The following is a 22905-nucleotide window of genomic DNA, read 5'->3' as shown; positions in this document are numbered from 1 at the left end:
ATAGATAGATAGATAGATAGATAGATATGTACACACACACATATATATAATTGCAGACTCTGTTTGTAAAAAACGTTTAAGAGTTAGGCTTTTTTGTCTCAAAGCAAATGTCAATAACTAAGCCGTTTAGCTCCATTCACTGCTATTAGCTGAAAACTGTCTCCTGAAAGCTCTCTTGGCGATTGCATCCAATTTCAGTTCAATGGTATAAATAGCAAGAGAAAAGGCTTCCTGTAGACTAGCAGTATCTCTAGCTGTAGCCTGACTTCGTACTGTGCCTGTAGATGGTGACCAAAAACAGATATCTGTGGGGAGATCACAGCTACAAAAAAATTCAAACAAATATGGATACTGTGAAGTTTTGTCAATGCAGATTGTTCATTTGTTCATTATATTTGGTTTGGTTATTAAAGCAGAGGAAAGATGCCACCATCAGCAGTCCACACAGATCCCATCACCTCTCACACGTCCAAGTGGTGAGGGTTTTTGTCATTTCGTTAGCTTCATAGCATAAGTGCCTAAGTCATTTTTTTGTGATGACATAGGCAGACGGACAGGATGATGCAGCAGTGGTAGGGGAGTAAAGTTAGGCAAAAATCTCAATTTGACCAAAAAATGACTTAGGCACTTATGCTATGAAGCTAACGATATTACATATACATCAGTTTTCCCCTTTTTCACCATTTATGCCACATGAAATCAGTGCAACATAAGGTTGTGTTTATTTGCCACCCAATTTTACATCTCATAGGAGTTTCTCTCTCTCCCTCTCTCTGTGTGCCTGAATGAAGCCAGAGGCCCTGCCAGTCTGGCCTCCAGCTCTTTTTTTCCTGAGCGCCAGCAGCACTGGAGCTCAGCAGCGCCAAGCAAAGCGAAAAGCTTTTGACAACATGGAGTGACAACAGAAAAGCCCACAGAAACTACAGCACAAGTAGGCCAGCCTTTCAAGGAGCCTCCTCCTCCCCCACCTCTTCCCCTGTCCTGTCCTCATACTCTTCTGGTTCACTCTCACAGCATCCGCAGGGCTCAGAGTGACTTTTCAGAGCAAACCCAGAGCACTGTCTTCCACTCTGATGGATGTAACAGAGCTCAGTGTACGGTGATACTTGCCTGCTTCTATGTAAACAAAGAAAGAGGGGAGCTGGTAGCATGTGGGTGAGTGGCCTGCCCCACCTGTGTACAGTGTTGGCACCCTAAGCACATTCTGGATGTTTTGTTGTTGACAAGCTGAAAATGAAAGGCATCAGAGAAATGATGCACTCATCAGTGAGGAGTGCTGGAATAATAAAGTGGCTCTGATGAAAACTTAATGGCCCCTTCACCTTTATTAATGGCCATGGGAGCATATCATGCGCTCAGGTTCACCACTGGACTAACACATGTATTTCTGCACAGGGAACGAGCTCCATCAGCCCACACTCACTAACGCACTTGAGGAAGAGCTCATAACCGGGAGGACACTAATTAAAGCAGTGGCAACTGGCTAACTGGCTAAATTGCTGCTGATTTGAGCCAAATGAGCCTTAAATGCAGTTTACCACACTTTAATTCATCTAGGGACACATCTCAGTATAAATGTAATGAAACATACATACAGAGATCCCAATGAGTGATTCCAGTCTTTGCCGTTCACACCTATGCTTCCCCATGAAAAAAAAACAAGACATTAGACTCTACTCTCCTTTGCAGATGAGCTAGAATCACACAGGCAGCACTTATTAATATCTCCCTTTCAAATGCTAATTCCCCTTCATAAATAAATCATAACTCCAGAGGTGGCTGGTATACTGTAGTTTTCAGTAGGAAGGTGCAGGGCTGAGAGAGGAGGGGGTACAAACAGGATCCCTGCAGAAAGTAATGATATTATACCACAACTTGCATCCCAGATACAAGACTATTACAGGCCAATTGTTTTTGCTATAGCGAGCACATATATTTTCTTTAAAAATATATTGCCCCAGTACAGGCTGAGTATATTCTTGTGTTGGTGCATGGTGAAGCATGTGCAAGACTTTCACATGCAGAACTTCATCGAGCTATAATTTATAGAAATAAATGCTTCACATGTGCACCACTGACAGAGGTCTGCTAAAATCAAATCCACTGTTTGCTCTGACGTATTGTAAAAGACCAATGGCCAGTGGGGAAACTCTCCAGGGGAATCTACAAAGAAAAGGAAGAGTCTCACTGACTGCAATGTGGCAGCTAGAGGGCAACATGACATGTCAATAAAATGAATTGACTTGTAGACAAGACAGGGAAAGTAACCATTGGTAAGTAACAAGGTAGTGTACAGATTTTAAACCGATCTCATTTTTTAGTAAAGTTAATGAAGTGACTGGAGTGGAAGTAGGGAAAATCACTGACTGCCATATAAAGGCGGACTAAATATGTTAGAGGGGTACTTGACAACTGGATATCCACTAGTGACCAACAGTTGAAGTGATGTGCAACCAAATGGATTTATGGACAAGGGTTAACACTTAGCCCCCTCGATGATGTATCACTCAGTCAGTCAGTCACACTGTTGCAATCCAGCCAAAAACAGAACAATAATAACCAGTTATTTTGTTGGAACAATGCCGAAGGAAAGAGCTGTGTTGTAAAGTGAATGTGTGTGCAGTAAAGTGGATGCAAAGAGTATCTGTCATAAGGTAGAGTGGATGTGTCATGCAGTAAAGTAGATATTTGTGTATTAAATTGGATGTGTGCGTGAGGTGATGTAGGTGTGCGATACAGTTGAGTTGGTGCGTCATGCAGTAAAGTGGATTTCTTGCAGTAAAATGGGGATATGTCTAGAGTGGGTGTGTCTTGCATTAAAATGGATGTGTGTGTTCAGGATATGTTGTACAGTAAAGTGGGTGTGTCATGCGGAAAAGTGGATGTTTGTGTATTTAATTGGTTCTGTATAGTAAAGTTTGCGCAGTAAAGTGGGAGCCATGCAGTAAAGTGGGTGTATGTGAAGTAAAGTAGATATGGTACATTTGTCATATGGTAAAGTGGGTGTGTCATACAGTAAAGCAGACTTTTTGTATTAAATTGGCTATATGTATAGTAAAATGGATATGTTATACAGTAAAGTGGCGAAGTGGATGTTTGTTTATTAAATTGGATTTGTATTTAGTAAAGTATGTGTGTCATATAGTAGAGTGGTTGTCTTATGCACACACACACAGTGAAGTCGATTTCTTCCAGTGAAATAGCTGTGTGTCTTGTAAAGTCAGTGTGCATAGTAAAGTTGACCTGTTGTGCAGTAAAGTGATTGCTCGTTTATTAAATTGGATGTGTGTTTAGTAAAGTGGACGTGTTATATAGTACAGTTGTCACTGCAGTAAAATAGCTGTAGTGAGCGTGTGTAGTAAAGTGGGTGTGACATGCAGTAAAGTGGATTTCTTTCGGTACACTGGCTATGTGTCTGGTAACAGAGTGTGTTGTCCAGTAAAGTGGATGTGTGTAATAAAATGGGTGTGTCCAGTAATGAAAAGAGTCACATTTGCACATTGCAAAGTATCACAAAGTAGGGTTGTTTAGTCTGCAGGGTTGTTATTGATGGTGTACGGAGTTGCACAGCTTTAGCATCATACATGTGGTCCACTTTCACAGTTGCTATACCAGGTTCAATTTTATGAAGTGAGACAAAATTGAAATTCCTGCTAGTGGGGAGCCCTGATGAGTGAGCAGCCTGCCAACCTGGTGCCACTTTCACAGCTTTGATGTGTGTCTGGCATGCTGTGCTGCAGATGCTGCTCTGTATGATGCATCGTCCTCCTCACTGAAAAGCACAGCATCATCCCAAATGTGGGCTTTTTTGTGAGGACTGAGTCAGGAGCATCTTGGTCTTATAGTATTGTTCAGTTTACAGTGGCACAAGTGCCTTTTGGAGTCACTACACCTTTGTTCATCTGACAAAATTGCTAAAATATGAAGTGACCTTTTTTGAAAGCAGGAAATGATATGTTACAACAAGGAATGTAAACCAGTATGTTCAAAACAAAAACTAGTTTCTGTAAGACCAATTTTTGATTCAAATCTTGTTGTCTAAAATCTGAAGCACTTTTCCTGAATCTTAGATAATCAAACAGATGGAATCCTCTTGCTTTGCTGCTTGGTAATAGGTCTGTATATTCGCATTTATTTTTGGCTGCTTCTTCCATTCAGTGCCATATCTTGCCCTACCCACTTGATGCCCCTCATGCTCTCATCCATCCACATGTGACGGTCATGGGTGTGTATAGGTAACTACCTGCCAGGAGCTGGAGGGGATCTCTGCAAATTTGCCTAGTCCCCCGAAGGTGTAGCACCGGTACATGTGATCCAGAGACTCCGAGCAGTGCCACAGCAAGCCGAAGCTCACGGAGTCCTTGTTGTTGTGCTGGTGGGGATGCTGGTTGCTCCTTAGCTGATCCTTAACAATCCAAGCAGGGGATATGAAGCTGAAACTGCAGACGGCGACCAGAACGGAGGACAGGAGCACCCAGAAGCAGCCCACACAGCTGAACATGGTAGCAGCTTGGGGCAGAAAGCCCGGAGACAGAGTCAGATCAATCCCAAACCCTGCTTCTTCTTTCTTCTCCCGGCCCAGGAGCGAATGCATTTGGAGCTCACGCCTTCAAGAGCGGCACTTCAACTTCAGCCTCAGCCTCCTGACCAGCACTACATCAGCAAAAACTAAAACTAAAAAATAATTACAGTCACTGGGCATCCGCAACAGCAGCTGTGAGACTCCCCAAAACATCTGGTCTGGGGGAAAAAGAAAAGAAAAGAAAAAAACACACTAAGAGAATTGTGGTGAGTGATGGTTATACAAGAAAGTCAAGTCATCCGCGCCCACACTTATGCTGGTACAAAGCTCAAATCTGACTCTGGAGATGTTTGGCACACTCAACACTGGATGCGCAGCTGTCATAGCAGTGCAGGTGGAGGACTTCACCAACTCAGAGACCAGACATTTGCTGCAGCCGCCGCTCTCCTCCGATACTCCCTGCGCCTCAACACGGGAAGCTCCGGACTTTGCTTTTCAGGACGAGTCCGCGTGAACGGCGTCGAGCTACCGCAGGTTAATATGGAGACTTCCGGTTAAGACTTTCAAAGTAAAGTCATGCTTAGAAAAGAGGCGACAAAGTTTGAGGCGGTCGTACAGATTTTATTCTGTAATGAATTAATAATTGTATTTATTGTAAAGCAATAAATTATTTTAAACAGTTCAAACTAAAAGGGCGCTACACGATATTTAAACATTTAATTATTCGCTATGGTGAATGACTTACACAGAGCCTGTTGAAAAAAGGTACCCCGAAGGATGGTATCTTAAGGTATGCTATATTAGTTGGAAAATGTAATGTTTTGGACATTAAGCAGGGATTACATGTGAAAATGTGTGGTTACATTATTTATTTATTCATTTATGTGTATTTTATAAATATCCAAACTTTATAGAAGGGTACAAAACATCGTATGTCAAACACCATATAATTATCTCATTAGTCTCATATATTTTTTAGAGTGCAACAGAGGGGACAAAATTACTATGCGTCATATACAAATGGACGCATTTTCCAGAGCTTTTATGAAATTTTGACAGAAAATAGCACGACCTAAATAGGTATAAAATGTACATGTCCTTGTGCTAATTTTAGGAACACGACGCCAAATGATGCCAAGTTTCAGACTGATAGCTTAATACTGATTTTATTTTGAAGGGAGAGCGCTTCATTTCCGATGCTTTTGTTTTCTTAACTTACCTAAAAGCCGTCTGTCTGCAGGTAGCTGAATAAAATGCGCCTTGTACTTTCTTTTCTGTGCACCACACAAAATTATAATAAAACAGTGAATAATATTATGAAATATTTTCGGTCTCAGGCACATTTTATTTCCCGTCAAACTGACCCTGAGCATTCATATAGTCTGAAGGTGGTCATTGTAGTTACTTCTTGACGCAAGGTAACAGGACTCTGTCCCTCAGTTACCATAACAACCCCCCTACCGGTCAGAGCTGAGGAGGGGAGGGGGTTTTGTGTATTTGAGGTGGGCGTTGCCTCTGCACGTGCAAGTTTTCATTCCACAAGATCTTCTTAAACCGCCTGCAGACCGTGCCGTGGACCGGCCAGGAAGCATCTGTAAAGTTTATTTCCCCAGACAACATGGGAGCCTGTTTCACGCTGATTTTTATCTTCGACTTAACTCTATGTGATTAACCACCAATAAGATCCACTACTAAAATGAATTAAAGATATGAAATGCTGCACTAACAGGCTATTTTTTGAGCCCCTTCAGCTGTAGTTTATAGTTTTTAATTGTTGCATTTTCCTGGACATGTTATAATAAAAATCAGAATGCCTCCTAATAGAGGAAGAAAAAAATACATCACCTCGTTTCTAGTTTTACCCTAAACATAACAGCATATTCAACATTGCCCCCACCTGGTCAGAGGTGATAACTGTCTATGGGTGTTGGCACAAGGATTGGCTATCTTTTCCCACATTTTAACATTAATGTAGTCAAATTATGTCAGCGGAAGAAAAAATAATTGACAGACAGACAAAGTTTCATAATATATGTATTTAAATCAAACACAATTTAAATATATTATAGATTAAGTACACATAGATGTCATTAGTGGTACATAGTACCAAGAGTCTGTTCTGGTTCTTATCCACATCTTGGTAAGGCTCAAAAAAACTTTTTTAAAAAAATCATTTATTTCACCATCCAGTTAAACAGTCCGCTCATCACTGAAGTCTGTTTCAGTGACATATTTTTTTAAAAAAAAACAACAACAAAAAAACAGCCCAAAAAAAAAAAAAAAATCAGCAATCACCATAAAAAATTAACATTAATATTTGGGGTAAACCAGAAATCTAAATAGATATTTATACACAGAACATTTAGGACGAGGAGTTTTGGAGTTTTCCAACACAACTGGGAGTATTTTCTTCTATGCGCTGTAAAGGTGCCAGGATATTTATACAGAAGGTCCACAAGTCCAAGAACTGAATCCACTCTTCTTCACTGTAACATTTCCAGATGTTGTACAGTACCAAACAAGTAAAGCTACGTCAGCTAACACCAGTAAACAGCTGGCAATGCCTCTCTGGGCAGCCTCATGGAAGCGTATGCAAAAACTGTACAACGTTCCAAACCAACAACCCTTTAAGCGGCTGACCAAAAGACAGAAGTTCATGTAAAAACAAGGAATGGTTATAAAAAGCGTGGGGAGGTGTGTCATCAAGTAGTGAACAAAACGTTGCTATTGTTGCATCCTCCGCAGGTCCGAGATAAGACAAAAGTGAGAGTGTTGACTGACATGCTGCAGCTTCTCCTGGTAATGCCAAAAGTTTCCTTCCTCCAGTCTGATGCACTTTGCTTTACTCTCAACATGTGTACCTTTATAGTGTTATGGAGCAGGAAGAGTGGAACAATGATGTACTTCAAGTTTTCTATTAGCCCAAGTGTGAACAATCACTCATCCAAGCTCTCAGCTACACGAACACACACACACACACACACGCACACATGCACACCTGGTGGTTGGAGAAGTGATAAAATGCCTTGTTCTTTCTCAGAGTAATGCAGTTCATTGCAGTGTGAACTCTGTGTACTGTTTATCACTGGCTTGGCCAGAATCTGTAGGGAGTGACAGTCCTTTGGCTCCTCAGTGGGGTCATAACTGCAGACAGACAGAAAAAGACACTTAAGAGAACCTGCAGTTATCCCACATGCACGCAGGAATGAGACTGCTGAGTGTGGTTGCGTACCTTGGTGGCCTTGCCGGGGCTGTCGTGGTTTGACTGGTGAACAACGTCGTTGACAATCATCTTGGCAATCTGCCACGCCATCTCCTCCTGGGCCTTTGGTCACAGTGCACACAATGCATTCTATTTATATTCTTTAATGGACTGGTATAATGTGACGTTTTATACACACCACTGAGAAAGCACTGCTATGGGCTTCGAGCTATTTAATCATTTATGATAACTCAGCATAGTGCAATCTCACCTCATCCGAGGTGCCTTGGACCCATTTCTTCATGGCTTGAGAAAATATGGAACCTAAGTGAGAGGAGTGAGAAGACAAGATGACTTCATTGCTAAGCAGAAATCATTAACATGGCTAAAAACTGAAGGCTAATCTTAGCATTTTAGAAGGATTATCAAAGTTAAGTCATTAAGTAATTAATCTCCAGTTCCTTCATTAACACATGAATAATATTTAATCAGTAAGAAGTCAGTTTGTCATACCCTGTTCTAGTCCTATAGACGGCACTCTAATAAGCTAAGATTTTTATCTCACTGGACCCGGAAAGTAGTGAAGCTGTTTTTGTTTTGTTTTTTTATAATCTATAATAAGGGAAAAGTTGCTAAATATTTCAGAGCACTATGCGCTATAGGAAGAAGATGAGATTTATATTCATGACTTTCATGGCAAGGAGAAAGCAGATAAAAATATGACAGAGTGTAGGGTGAGAGAAGTGTGACCGTATCATACCTTTGGATTTCTTCACATCCGGCTCTGGCTCTGCCTCCCTGATAAACTGGCCCAGCTCATTCACTTTCCCAAATGTCATCCTTCTGAGAAGACAAACAGGACAAAACTGAGCCTCAGGCACATCCGCACACAAACACACACCATCCCAGCACTGGTGTGAGGGTGTGCGTAGCCCTTCAACAACTGTAATTTCAGCAAGGGGATAAAAGCAAATCTCCCAGACTAAACTTCTGTCTTTCAATAAGATCATTCTCTTGATTTATTTCTGCACATGATTTTTCAAAGCACGCTCATAAAACCCTACGACGGAGTCAATAACAACAAAACACGTACAAGCACTAAATCCAAACAGCAATCAAAGGAACATAAAAGGAGAGAAAAGCGAAGGTAACAGAAAGGAAACACAAAACCATGAATCAAGCAACAGTTAATCTTTGAAAAGATTAACATTTTCTGTCACTGGATAGAGGCACAAACACTCACCCAGCGTACGGCCGCTGGTACAAGGTCTCAGGGTCCAGGCTGGCAACGTCCACCGTTATCGCCTCGTCAAAGTTTTTGAGGATTTTGATTGCTGCCTTTCTGGCACTTTGCTGCAGTGAACAGACCATGAACAGCATTTTTAGCAGCATTACAGATAGCACTTATATAAAATGTTATTTGGCATCGTTATATCTCCATCCCTACATTGTTTTGTTGTGTAAGACAACTAAATGACATGAATGGTCATGAACATTTGACATTAACAAAAATATCTTTATTATCCGTGTAATGAGGCGGGACAGGTCTAAATGTCAGCAGACATCCCTGCAGGGGCTGAAGGTGTGGGTCACCTGAGTGTGAGAGCTCTCGCTGACATTTGAACTTGAGCGGTCGTTGTCCGTCGGTCCGCCCTGACCTGGAGTGCTGACATTCACAAACTCATCGGCCCGCACTGAATTGATGAGGTCACTCAGGTATTTGTAGTAAAGGTTGCTGGACAGGAAACCTGGCATGTAGACCTGAATGAATGCAAAGCAGGGTGAACTCTGGGAGAAATTAATGAGCTTTCTGATATATTTCTGGGCACAAGTTACAGAGATTCCCTTCTGACCTTTATGTTCTAACAACAGTTTTCAGCTTTCCTTTCATTAACCAAAACCAGAAGCATTTATCAGTGGTGTAATGGGACGATTTGTCAGTGACTTGCAACAAAAAAACCTTTATGGAGGATCCTATTCAATTCACAAACCTAATTAAATAAGGCCTTCACATGCTTCTCTTCTAGTGTTTCATTTTCATCAGCCCTTTATCCTTAGGAGAAAACCTCTATTAAACACCGAGACCTTGTCGTGTTTTTCTATCAGATGATCTGACCTTCTCCATGGTTGTCCAAGCCTGTCTGAGTGGAGTGGTGAAACAGTCAGGCAGTGGCCCTCCCTCTCTGCAGATATTTGACTCTATCTCCATCCGCACAGAGTCACCGAAGCCCAGAGGGTTGGTAGCCTGGAGTGAGAAATACCTGAAGGGATAATAGAAGAATATGCAAAGAGCTTCAGAAAAGGGCACCATTTTTTAAAGATATTAATCAAAACTGAACAATTCAGACAAAACCTCAAGACTTTTAAATCTTACTCTATAAAGTGCAGATGATTTAGCGTGACGCTGTAAACTAATTAGTGTGCAAAAAGGTGACATTTATGAAGAAAAATAATTACAATTCAAGCAAAATAGCTCCCAGCAAATATAACAAAGTTGAAGCTAAGAGGAGGAAAGTGCAAGATTCCACTACTGTCATCTCACTATAGATGAATTACTGGACTTTTACCTTCTCATCCTTAACTAAGAGAAACAAACTATCTGCACAGTTTAACTTACTGTGAGCCTGGTGGAAAGCCTCCACTGAATATTAACCAACACATTAAAACATCTTAATTCTTCATGGCTGACAGACTAATCTTCATAAATGCCAAGTAGAGTGCAGTACATAAAGTCTAAGAAAGACAAAGATCTTCAATAATTCATTTTTTCGTATTTCAACAGATGATGTCAGCCTCTTCCTTATGCCCCACAATTCCAGTTAAACCAAAGTCTAGGTCTGTAATCTTAGGTCAATATGTTAGGTTGTCTGACAACTGCCTGTGTTAGTTTTATGAGAACCGTGCTGCAGGAACGAATCGTAATACCTGGAAATGTGTTAGGATTTTTGAATTTAGGACTATTTATATGTGGTTTGTTTTTGTGAAGATGCCTGAAATTAGGTCAAAGGTAAATATGAGCTTCCGAGATTTTGTTCTGCTAAATAAAATACGCCACTGGTAAACTCTGAAACCACTACATGTCCAAGAGAATGTGTGTGCTAGCAAGTTGCTGAATTGGACAATACAGCCGATCCCATTGGCGAAATATCCAAATCAAATTGCTGTTTGTCATCACTGTGGCCTTTTTTTGGCAACAAGTGGAAAAGATTAGTTGCTAGCCTATATAACATTCTCGTTTACTGAACTTTTACATTGAGTCAGTTCCAAACTAACGTTACATCAACCGTGTCTGAAACATTGCGTGGAGACATTACTGCCGTTTGCATATCACAGTTTAACTACCATCAGCAAACTTTTCTGTAAACTTTCAATTTTAAAGCTCAGGGTCTCAGTACAAACATACCCAAATCGGAAAATCTGAATATGTTTGGTCTTGAAATAAGTTAAATGTTTGTTTGACTACTAAAATTTGTTTTGTAATGGCATTTGCATGCTCCCACAACTTGCCCCACCTACTGTCAGCAGCAGCTCCACTAGATGTAAAGCTTCCTCTCACATGTGTAAATAGAAAATGGTTCAAAGACTTCACTTTAAAATAACAAAACAGAAATAATTTAATAAGCTTCAAATACTAGTTTTTATCATTTTAGGCTTACAAGGCTAGCAGGCAGAGTGTACTCCAGACTAGTCAGACAAAGACACAAGTACAGCTGAACCCTCCTTCAACCTGACCGTGTGCAGACACACTGCTGCTGATTCACTGTCACCGATTTAATCACACCAGGAATGAAGGTCTTCAATGAAACACCGTTGCTTAGCGCACACTACTCTTAAAACTCATATTTGATGATAACTTGATAGATTTAGGTGAAATCTGGACTGAAAATGAATGACGAAGGAAACAAAGAGGGGCAACCTTTTAACAAAAGAAAACACTGAAAGAGTCTTAGATTACTTTCCTCCTACAATTATATTCTCAAACTCAAAAGAAAGAATGACCTCAGCATGACAGCAACTTCCAACAATAAAGTCAATCTCCACACTTTTAGAAAAAGTAACTGGTTAAATCAGACACAATAACATCTTACAACCACAGACAGAGGACCTACTTGTCGTAGAGAATCATGGCATCATTTTGAGCCTCCTGGCCATCATATTGGCCCTTTTTAGCTGCTAGCTGGTTCTGGAAGTTGTCTGCCGCCAACCAGAACTGCAGTACATTCATTGCTTCTTCCTTTTCCATGAACTATGAGAAGGAAAACAAAGAAGAGAGAAAATTCTAGTGAACCTCACTGTGTATATGCTGACAGGACATCTTTTGTTAAATGTTTACTCTTTCTTTGTGGATGGAGTTTTGTATCATATCAGTGACACTGTAACAGGAGCATCTACGGGTTTCTTGTGTTTACTGTCTTCAGTTTAGTTTCCTGTTTGTATGGAAAGGTGTACAGAGCCAAGAGGAGGCACAGACTGTGTGTTATAGCTAGAAAACTGTCATTCTTCTAACTGAAACAGTGTGGAAATGTGTAATGATCAGGTACAAATAAATCATGTTTGAGGAACCAGTAGCACCACTCACCTCAGAGAAGTAGAAAAGAGCTGACTCACAGAACAAGATGTCAGCCAAGAACACAGAGCCACTAGTCAACACTTCAATCTGGTATTTACAGAAATGATGGCTCCGCAGGAATTCGCTAAAGTGCCTGGAAATCAGAAAGCAGGTGGGAGGTGAATAGTGCAGCAATGTGGAAGACAGGATGGCGAAACGACACGGGGCACGGGGCGGGCTTTAATCTTAACGTCAAAACGTGCTGCGAATATTAACTGCTCTTGGAAATGAATGGACAGAAACTCACTGTTGCTCCAAGATAGCGAAGGCTACCGACTGTGCAATGACAAAGCAGTTTGGGTCCACCATGCCATCTTCTCCACAAATCTTAGCTACACAAAACAGAAGAGAGCGGATATTTTCACACACCAGGATCACATTTAAAATAGAAGACTTACTGCAGAATAGAATAACCCTTTATTGTCATCGTACATGTACAACAAAATTGTGGATGCTCCACACCAACTGTGCAGGAGTAAATGGTAGACAGCATGAATAAATAGCAAATAGGAGAAATATGTACCATAAAGAGAGACTGATACAAATCAAGAGAAAGGCACACACTGGAGAACAAGTTGCAAAGTGCTTGGAAGTAGTGCAAAGAAAAGACTTGGTCTGAGTCGAGTCTGTATGCGAGTGGCCTGAGTGATGGGGGTTACTCAGACCATGGCTCAGATTAGTGAAGTGGATGGGCAGGGGTGGGGTGTGGGGGAATAGTGGACAGAACATACAGTCCGAATGGCCCAGAGGAAGAAGCTGTTTGTGAGGACACTTGCGCGCACATGCACACACAAACACACACGCACTTTTTGAACAGATGGACCATAATGTGCTGTATTAAAAATAGAGAGACAACATCTGTGGTCTTACCAACTATGTCATTTCTGATCTGTTCTGTGATGGGGATGGGCCTCACAGCATCTGGAGAGATGTACTTGGTGAAGATAGTAACAGCATCTTTTTCTATACCTGCAAAACACACAAATTATCTCTCAACTGATGCTCAAGTAAAGCTCTTCCTCCAGGTGGTCAGTCTGAATTACCAATTAATGCATCAATCTAATGCCCACATGTCTTTGCCTGTGCACACAGTGAAATTGTTTCAGGCTGCTGGTCTCGTTCCGTCATGGTAAAAACCAAGTGTACAATTCCACCCACTGCTTTTATGAAATTTTCACAAGCTGGGTCATGAAAATAAACAGCTGAGGGCACTAATCATGCTCACACAATGTCATTAAACCAGTGCGGACGAAGAGGACGGAAAGAGATGACATGCTTAAGAATGCCACTCAAACCTTTAATGTGGTGACCAATGTGACCTCACACAGACCTGCTGTTTCATCCCGAGCTCTTCAGAAAAATGCCTAATGGCACCATTTACAAACTTAAGCAAGACTGAAAATGTGAAAACACAATACCAAGATAACATGTTTTCTTCTTTGTGAAATTGTGTTAATTTCAAAACTTATTAGTTTTAAATAAAGTAACCTAATTATTTATGCTAATTCTAAACTAAAATACAAGTTTTCAAATTGTAAAGTATCTATGATGGCCCACCTGCAATAACTTCAAGACCCACTAGGGGGTCCCAGCCAACACCTTGGAAATCAGTGCTCTAATGTAAAGCCATTTTCATCCACTGCAGCCCTGTACCATCTTTGACATTAATCAAAGAACTGCATGCAAGCACACACAAGGACAGTAACCAGTCTTAAAGCTGTCAGCTCCTTCTACAAAGTCTGTGTGATGTCTGAGACGGTGCGTGTGAGATCAGAGCAGATAACGGTTTGTTGACATCATGGAAAGTGAGTGGATGTCCTGTGTGCAGCACCCTAGCCTAAACCAAAGTGAGTATTCACAGAACTGAGAATGTCTCTGAAGTTTCTGAATTTTCTCCTGCCATAAGCTACACGTGAGAAAGGACAAGTTTGCACAATGCGCCAACCCCATTCTCCTGACACAGTTCGGTGTCCACTTCCATTACAGGTCACTGTAGCATTTTCAGTTTACTGATGTACCAATTTTGCCACAGCATCAAAGGATACAATTCAGTTTTATTTATATAGTGTCAAATCCCAACAGCAGTTGCTTTAAGGCCCTTTACATTGCAAAGTAAAGATTCTACAATAATACAAAGAAAATCCCAACAATTAAATGACCTCCTCTGAGCAAGGACTTGGTGACAGTGGGAAGAAAAAAATCTCCCTTTAACAGGAAGAAACCTCCAGCAGAACCAGGCTCAGGGAGGGGCAGCATCAGGAAATGTACTGGACAGATCTGACAAATCTACATTAAGGTCTTCAATCTTAGACAAATAGGAAAGCTGCCATTTACGAAGACTTCTCAGTATACTGAAAAGTGATTGGTTGGCCATCAAAATAATAAATAATTTCCCCTGTCAAAATATAGAATCCACAAAGAAAGTTAAAAACCTGTAAACAAGACAACAAATGTAAAGATAAAAAGGTGTTTAAAGGCGACTCACTTTTCATGAGTGTGTCAGAGAGGTCGCGCAGGGTGCTGTTTGACTGCACCTTTAGGGGGGTCCCCGACCTGGAGGGTGGCTGCCTGCTGGGTGTTGCTGTTCGAGGCGTACTGGGTCTCGCGCCTGCTTCTGTGCTGGATGAGTCCCGCTGCTGAGTCTGAACTGTAGAGCCTTCGCTGTTACTGTGCCGTGCAAGGACATTGGGCTTTTTCTGGGTGAGTTCTGAGAGCTCTGAGCCGTCTGGAGACGCGGGGACCGGCTCGGCCAAGGAGCTGTGTTTGACAGAGTTTAGACTATGCGCTCTAACACGTGACCAGCTGGTGGAGCGGAACCTCTCAGCCTCCAGCCAGAACCGAACCAGGTGGTCTGCACCTCGTAGTTCCATGAAATGCATGAAGTGCGGTATCGCGACATTGTCCTGAAGGGCCTGCTCAACCGTCTTGGACATGCGAGAGCGCGTCTCCTGGGGCTGATAGTTCACACTGGAGTGACCTGGAACATCAGAGCATAATTCATTGATTCAACTGTAAAATTTTAGCAACAACACATTTATTAACAGGCAACTTAGGTGCATTCATTAATGATAAAACTTACGTCATCTTTATACTACAAATTAAACCTTAATCACTGATATTTACTTTATGCTATTTACACAGCATACACTTTAATGCCTGCTTTTAAAGACTCACAACAGCAGAAATTCCATCCATTGTTAAACACTTCCGTTTAAATGACAATGAGATTTACACTGTCTTTGAACACACATTACTCACTCAAGTGCTCAAGTTTAATGACAGACTGTGGGCTACATTCTTATTTACAGCATCGACCTTCAAAGATAACGTGCACACTATATTGACGGGAGCTGCAACATGAAATGAAAGATAAAAAGAGGATTTTCTGTGTTCAGCTCTCTCTGAACATTTGGTCCTGACTGAAGGGCGCCGTGATGGGAATTCTAACTCCTGGATATTTGTTTTGAAGGTTTGTGAATTTCCAGCTCATTCTCTGTCTGGAGTTGGTCCTAGACTATGCAACAGATGATTTAACACAGACAAAATTTTCACAACCGTGCGTCACAGGCACACATCTGTGTGTCCTGTCCATACTTTCAGTCATGCGTGGATTAAGTGGTCAGCAACTACAGGGGCATCCACAGCAACCTTTGACTGTACAATCCCACCATGCTCCAAACTCCAATCTGAGTCTACAGGTATTCTGGAAACATTACTCAGAGATTTTGGTCCATATCAACATGATAGAATCACACAGATGCTGCCAACTACACATCCTTGATGTGAATTTTCCATTCCACCACATCTCAAAGGTCACCATGAAACAAAAATCTCCCACACAATTACACTACCACCAGCTGGCCCCATTGATGAAAGGATAGATCCACGCTTTAATGCTGTTTACATCATATTGTGACCCTACCAACTGAATGCTTCAGCAGAAACCGAGACTAATCAGGCCAGGCTATGTTTTTCCAATCTTCCTTTGTCCAACTTTGGTGAGCCTCTGTGAATCGTAGCCTCAGTTTCCTGTTCTTAGCTGATGAAAGTAGCACCCAGCGTGATCTTCAGCTACTCTAGCTTATCTGCTCAGAGACACTCTTCTGCATACCTCAGTTGTAACAAGTGGTTATTTGAGTTACTGTCATCTCAAAGCAGTCAGGCCATTCTCCACTGTCCTCTGACATAAACAAGGCACAATCTTAAACAATCTTCACATCAGCCTGCCAAAAATCACAAGCCACGTTCAAAGTCTTCAATTCAACTTTCTTTCCCATTGTGGTGCTCAGTTTGAACTTCAGCCAGTTGTCTATATGCCTAAATGCACCCCATCTGACCAGCTCATTAGTTATTTGCATTAATGTGCAACTGAAGTGACTGTCGATGTAATCTGGCTAAATAATGCTTCAAAGGGAGACTGTTTAAGCAAACCGAGTGCTCTATTATCCATCCTGACTAGACACCCGACTGTCTTGCGTGATTTTGTATCACATCACATCAGCTGTAGTTAGTCTGAAGCGTGGGCTGAAGTTTGGCAGTGTTAAGTTTGCTCTTTGAAAACAAGATGGTGCTTCAAGATGTGTCACGCAGTGTGTGGTGCTTTTCGTCAGCCTCTTTAGATTCTTAAAGATCACACAGTCACGGCCACCTTAACACTGAAAGCTGTTAGAAATCACAGCAACTAGTCCGGCATCTACGGCGGGATAATCAAAGGCTCCTGTTTCATTTGCAACCTTTTCACAGTAATTCAATGTCTGTTAGAATGACTTTGAATTTCAGTCATAGTGGTACCTGTTTTCTATTTTAAACACTAGCAAAGAAAACAAAACAAAAAAAACCTCATGGCTCCTGCCTTCAGAAGCCACAAACCCTCAATCCAACCGTGAAACTGCGCCTCTCTGCCTCCTAGACGCACCCTCATTAATGCTTCCTTCCTTTTCTTCTCCAGTCTGTTGAAACCACAGACCAGAAATCACCACTGCCCAGCAAGTCTCTTTGAGAATTTGTTGTCTAAGCTGCAGCACAGGTTCCTCCACCTCCGTCCGGCACGCCCCACCTGCTCGTACAGTTCCAGTCACTACAGTGAATGCTCACCGCTCCATATCATGACATCCGGGGAGCGTACACAGAATCTAATTATAGAGTATTTTTCGTCCTCACGTCACTGCCTGAGAAGATGAGGCCAACCTTACGCTGACAGGAATGTTTGGGTGCTCGCGATACCTGATACATGTAGCCCAGTGAGTGGCTCACAGGATTAATGAGGGAATACTGCCACTTGCATAAGACAATAGGATGTTTCTGCTCTTGTAGTGACGCAAGAGGCGTACTATCGCTGTAACACCAGAAACAGGAGCTTACGACAGCTGTAATTACCTTTGAATTTTGACAGCCTATTAAAAAACTGTATTTATTTTCTATGCAATGTTTTTCTTGATTGTCAGAGCTTTTCTGTATTGGTTTCAGTACATCCAATGTGAACCCTTTGTGAACCAGTTAATTAATCTATCAAATAACAACACATTAATTATCTTTAATAATGTATAATTACTTTTCAAAGACAAAGGCTTCATATCTCCAGTTTCAGCACCTAAATGAGAGATCGTGTCTGCTTTTATTTGTAATATATGACAAAGAAAAGTTTCTTTATGTATGAAACTCGATATAACCAGGAAACTTCACTTTGAACTCTGGGATAAGGAAACAATTTCTGAGCAAGTTAACAAAGTCAGTCTTAATGCTTGTTTCCTTTTGCATTCATTTATGAGGAAAACTCCGGTTTAACCAAATTGCATTCAAATAAGTACAGAACAGCAGAGAGGTCCTTCAAAGTGTGCAGCATGTTATAACTCAAACTGTCGCAAAGGTCACAGACTAAATAAATGAATCCTTATATATACACATATTAATAACTGTAACCAAAGAGGGACAACAAACCTGCATCTGGATCAAACTCAAAGAAACCCAAAATAAATTCTGTCTCTGTGATTCTGAATCTACAACGTTTTATAGCTAAATATTATTCTGGGTGTTTTTCTGCAATCATTGAAAACGACGCAAAAGCTCATGAGTGCAGCTTCTGTACCGAGATCTCCAAAGTGTGCCGCTTCCATGTGGCTCGGCTGCTTCTTGAGGATGGCGGTGCGACCGCGGGCAAAGGAGTCCATGTTGGCCGAGATGGCGCTGATGGCCACGTGGCTCGGCCCAGCAGCTTCCTGGATGGCATGGTGGTTCCTCAGTCCTGGAGATTGAGGGCTGGTTGGAGCTGTGAGCACAAGATGAAAGAGAGAAAACAGAATTTAGTTAAAAGAAGAAAAAGAATATAATAGCATTGATGTTCTGAGTGGCCTGAATGTGTGACAACAGTGTGATTTGTAAGAAAGGGTCCTTTTAGTGAGAGTTTCTGGAAAAGCTCATAGTGTACACAAAGACTGTGTACACTATGAGCTGTGGCAGATGCTTGAGAAGACAGACTGCTCAGTGTTTGTTTCACTGTGCGCTGTGAGCTTTGTTAGCAGCTAGAGGCTACAGCTTCTGTCCGCGAGACAGTTTAACCAGCACTGATTAAAGATACTTAGAGAAAACCAAAGGAAAGAGTTATGAATCTTTCAGCTGTGATCATTTAAGACCTTTTTAACACCACATAAGAACAGTTTTTCCACAGCCAAACCTCAAGAATAAGGGAAAGCCAGAGGAAGGAAAAAGGCTTACAATTACATAATAAATGCAACCATTTATTTGCATTCACATCACATGTTTGTCTCTACTTGCCATCTAGAGGTTATAATAATTTCTAGAAATGGAATTACAAAATTTAAGTGGCTTGAAGTGGATGAAGCCAAAGTAAATGATTTGCTTTTCACGTTTAATTAAGCTCAAGCTTCCCGACTGCTGCTGTTGCTTTGGATCTGTGAATTCATTTCAAACTTTTAAATACAGTCTAAGCCCTTCTTTGAGGAAACGTAATCCTGTTATACATTTCAAGACCATCCTGTAATGTTGCTGGCGGAGCAATCAGAGATGCACTTTTTTCCAAGTCAGCTCAAAGTGGGCGAGGGTACACAAGCGCATCAAAAAACACAAAAAACATTTAAAAAAAACAAAACAAAACAAAACAACAACACCACTGGATATTTGTGCTTATATTGCCACCAAACACAGCTGTGTCATTTCAACAACTACCAAACCTTCCATAACCTCACAAGAGTAAAGAGGAACTCACCTCTATTGACTTTAGCGTCTGTCCCTTTCTCAGGTTCTTTGCTTTTGGCTGTGGGGAGAAAGATGAGAGCAGTGGTTGGAAATGGAGAAGCAAGCAGTGTTTTGAATCATAATACGGGGAGGGTGAAGAATCAATACATGAGATTTCACTGAGGGGTTGATGTCGTGTGGTGGGGATGCGTTTCCCACAACAACGATTCTGTAACACTTGTTGAACTCTAATACAGACTTCTAAGAAAGGCTGCTTAATGATATCTGCAGAACTGAAAACTACTGAAAAGGCAAAAAAAACAACAACATTGTTAGTCGTTATCATGGCAATGTCGTTTCACACTGTGTGGAGTTAGTCTGTGTTAATAGTTAATTAGCCCTTACATATGCTTTCCTCCACCTGGCCACACTGCTGCTGACAGATGTGGGTTAAACCTCGAAACTGGGTTCTAAAATGTGAAAACAATGTCCATCCTGCTTTATATACCACAGTCATTCGCAAACTTTTCCCAGCATCCTCCACTTCCAAAGATAAAGAGTTTGTAGGACAGACCCCACAGTTCTAAATCAATTATTAATTATTTTTTTAAAAAGCTCCAAAGAGCATCATCAGCAATCTTTTTGCTTACTTTCCCCACATGAATTAAGCTCATTCAACTTCAGATTATTCCATGGTCATCCACGGCCTCTATGACCGCAGTTTGAGAATCACTGCTTTACAGCGTGCAGACAGTCAGGGCTTTTATACTAGAGTCCTACAATTTGTGACCTTGGTCTATCAGTTCTGGTTTTCCTTCAAATGTCTGTATGCTAGTTTACACCTGAAGGTCACCAAGATTTACTGATTGTCCCAGAAAAATACACAGTGCATATAATACAGGAGATATGTGAAGCCATTCCAAAGCCCTGCAGCTGTCAAATTAACCAAAAAGAATGATGTGTGCACCCTGCAGGGGAATGAGTGCATGCTGGCAGACATAGTGGCAACCATTCATCAGAGTGACCCTACACTCATATCTCCGGATGAAGCAGTTTGGTTGGGCCAAGCGACCGTTTCAAGCAGTGACATGACAAAATGGACCGGGAGGCCTGAACAAATGGAGCTGAAGATGCTCTTTATGTGAGACATTTGGGATGGAGCCATATCTGAGTGTGTGTGTGTATCAACCAAGAGTCAATGTTGGCTGAGACCGACAGGCTGTCTGCCACAGAGAAGCGACATGGTTTTTAAAAAGCCTGGACCCCAGTCATTTTTACACAACTGGACTAAAACACAATGATGCAAATAACTACAGTGAAGTAATGCTTTTACGTAATGTTAATGTAAATGTTATTACAGGACAATGACAGGTTGGTGAAATGGATGCTACTATTAAGAAAAACTAGTTACATAAAATAATAAACCTTTAATAACTACAAAGATAACGTACAATAATGTATGAACAGAGTGCCTGGGATTTAGTGGAAAGTTGCATTCAAATTTAATAGTAAAACTTTCACTTCCTCTTTTTTTGGCATTGAAATTCTTCCTCCTAACAGGGAACAAATTCACTTCCTGTCAATCCTGAGCAGCATTCTGGGTATGGATAAGTGAAGTCTATATTTCCTCATTTTGGTGATCTGCTGTGTCAGCTTTTTTAGTCACTGTCACTGCCACCAGGAAAAACCACTAATCTTTAGGGGATACCAAACCGCAGGCTAGTTTCAGCAGTGAAGTTATTATGGTGGCTTCCCAAGGAAATGAGACGGGAGCTCTATTGACTCCATTATTAATGGCCTCTCTGGCCTTTATATATTTTTTCTTATTGTGTGATTTCTATCAAAAGCGTCAGACAAACCTGTTGTCACCTGTTGTAGGATGGTGCAGCAGAAAAATAAAGTCCTTTCTTACTTTTCCAAATGTATTTGCTACACCTACTCTATCCCCCTTAATGTTATAATTTTCAGTTTGGTTGACAGGGTTTCAGAGAAGGGCTCATTTGTAGGTGGTGGCGAATCTGGCATTTTGCCCACCCACTTTAAAAAAAAGATGCAGATCAGACACAAAAGACGCCTGTCAGTGTGACTCCAGCCTTCACAATGACCACAAAAGAGGTTGAACTGTGGGGCTTTGAACTGAAATTCATTGTAACGTTGTGTTAAAAAAATATATAGAAAAACGCAGGCCCAGCCCATCTAGGTTCTACTCAATAGTGACTGAAAATTAGCATTAGCCAACTCCAGGTTCTCCACAGTCAAATGTGTTACAGGAAACGTGTGTCCTTTTGATAATTAACAGCTCTGACTGAGACACAACCTGTCACCGGTAATATTTCTGACATATCTTGCTTGTTAAGTATGTATGAAAATACCTCAACAGAGCTAGCTAGCTGCTATTGAACATTTCGACACAAGCGTTGCTTTGGAGCAGATAACAGTGTTCCTTTGATGCTCTGGAAGCCCTGAATTATGTCTGCGTACAGGAAGGCGTTGATGTAGAGTTGTGGCAGGTTTCTGTGGTGGATTTAATGCCACCCCGGCTAACATGAAGTTAGATAAATCAGTAAGGGGGGTGGGGGGGCAGTGAGGCCAGCGCTAAGCTAATCATGTAAAAGCAGTGAGGAGCAGCGGCAAAGGAGGAAACGTATTCCCTCAAACGCCTCAGTTTACACGGCTAATTTATGCACCGACAACCTCATCAGTCACATATTATCGGGCACCCCTCTCCGCGGCGCTAGCTACCGTCGACGTTGCAGCCTTCAGCGGGAGCTTTTTCCTCACCTTTCCTCTTGAAAAACGACATGACGGGATTCACACTCTGGACGTTTCCTCAGCTCACTGACACCATCCCGTGGATTCGCGGTTGTCTTCATTCAAATGCAACTGTCGCGTACACTCCTGAGCTGGAAACGGGTTATTGTCGCAGCCACGGCTACCGCTGTCAATTAAAATATTTCTGCAAATCCGAAACCCAGTTCGGCAGCCATATTGTCAATAAACGTCTCACTTCCGGGCTGGTGCGGCAGCAGCATTGTGGGAAATGGTGTACCGCCTGCGTTGGTCAGTAGAGGGCGCTCTTTGAACGTGAAGAATATTAAAGCTATAAAAGTCACCTTTGATAAGTGATTTGGTTTTTACATTTTGATAGAAGTATTCAAAAATTTTAAATAAAATAAAAATAAAAACAAATTAATTTAATTCATTTAATTATTATATTGGAAACATGGTATGCCCACAGTGAAACAGATAATATTAAAAGCCTGTTTGCCTGTTGGCTATACATGTAGCTGTACAAGAACCTTTAAACAGCCTTTAGGGAAAATTTCTTAAACGTTCCTTCCAAAAGGTTTCCCCAAATACTAGGGGGAAACATTTAGAAAG

General features: G+C 41.4%; 2 protein-coding genes across 2 annotated transcripts in view; both read right to left on the bottom strand.

The window, feature by feature from the left end:
- lhfpl7 (LHFPL tetraspan subfamily member 7) overlaps nt 1–5027 on the bottom strand; it is a 127401-nt gene extending 122374 nt beyond the window's left edge. Inside the window, exon 1 of the mRNA XM_005749534.1 lies at nt 4244–5027. Within this exon, the coding sequence (XP_005749591.1) occupies nt 4244–4594 (351 nt within the window). The 5' untranslated portion in view covers nt 4595–5027. The remainder of the gene's footprint in view (nt 1–4243) is intronic.
- A 1772-nt stretch (nt 5028–6799) lies between these two features.
- On the bottom strand, nt 6800–22542 carry akap10 (A kinase (PRKA) anchor protein 10). Its single transcript, XM_005749533.1, has 15 exons — nt 22306–22542; nt 19556–19603; nt 18419–18598; nt 14819–15310; nt 13204–13302; nt 12581–12665; nt 12304–12427; nt 11834–11970; nt 9841–9985; nt 9318–9485; nt 8968–9077; nt 8485–8567; nt 7996–8048; nt 7755–7847; nt 6800–7666 (listed from the first exon to the last, which is right to left on the bottom strand). Exons 1-15 carry the CDS (start codon nt 22325–22327, stop codon nt 7661–7663), a joined length of 1845 nt encoding a protein of 614 aa, XP_005749590.1. The 5' UTR covers nt 22328–22542; the 3' UTR covers nt 6800–7660.
- Between the last annotated feature and the right edge of the window lie 363 nt (nt 22543–22905).

The sequence above is a fragment of the Pundamilia nyererei genome, unplaced genomic scaffold (assembly GCF_000239375.1).
Source record: "Pundamilia nyererei isolate P.nyererei 1_Seehausen unplaced genomic scaffold, PunNye1.0 scaffold00249, whole genome shotgun sequence".
Classification (NCBI taxonomy): Eukaryota; Metazoa; Chordata; class Actinopteri; order Cichliformes; family Cichlidae; genus Pundamilia; species Pundamilia nyererei.
Note: the sequence above shows the minus strand (reverse complement) of the source record. Positions and strands in the feature narration are given on the sequence as shown.

What these genes read in the sequence shown, in the direction of transcription:
- akap10 (XM_005749533.1), bottom strand. Translation starts at nt 22,327, where the DNA reads ATGTCGTTTTTCAAGAGGAAAG. An exon ending in CTCTTTTCTACTTCTCTGAG is followed by an intron (nt 11,971 to 12,303) that starts GTGAGTGGTGCT and finishes TCCTTCTCATAG; the next exon opens with TTCATGGAAAAGGAAGAAGC. An exon ending in GCGAGAGCTCTCACACTCAG is followed by an intron (nt 9,078 to 9,317) that starts GTGACCCACACC and finishes TGTTCACTGCAG; the next exon opens with CAAAGTGCCAGAAAGGCAGC.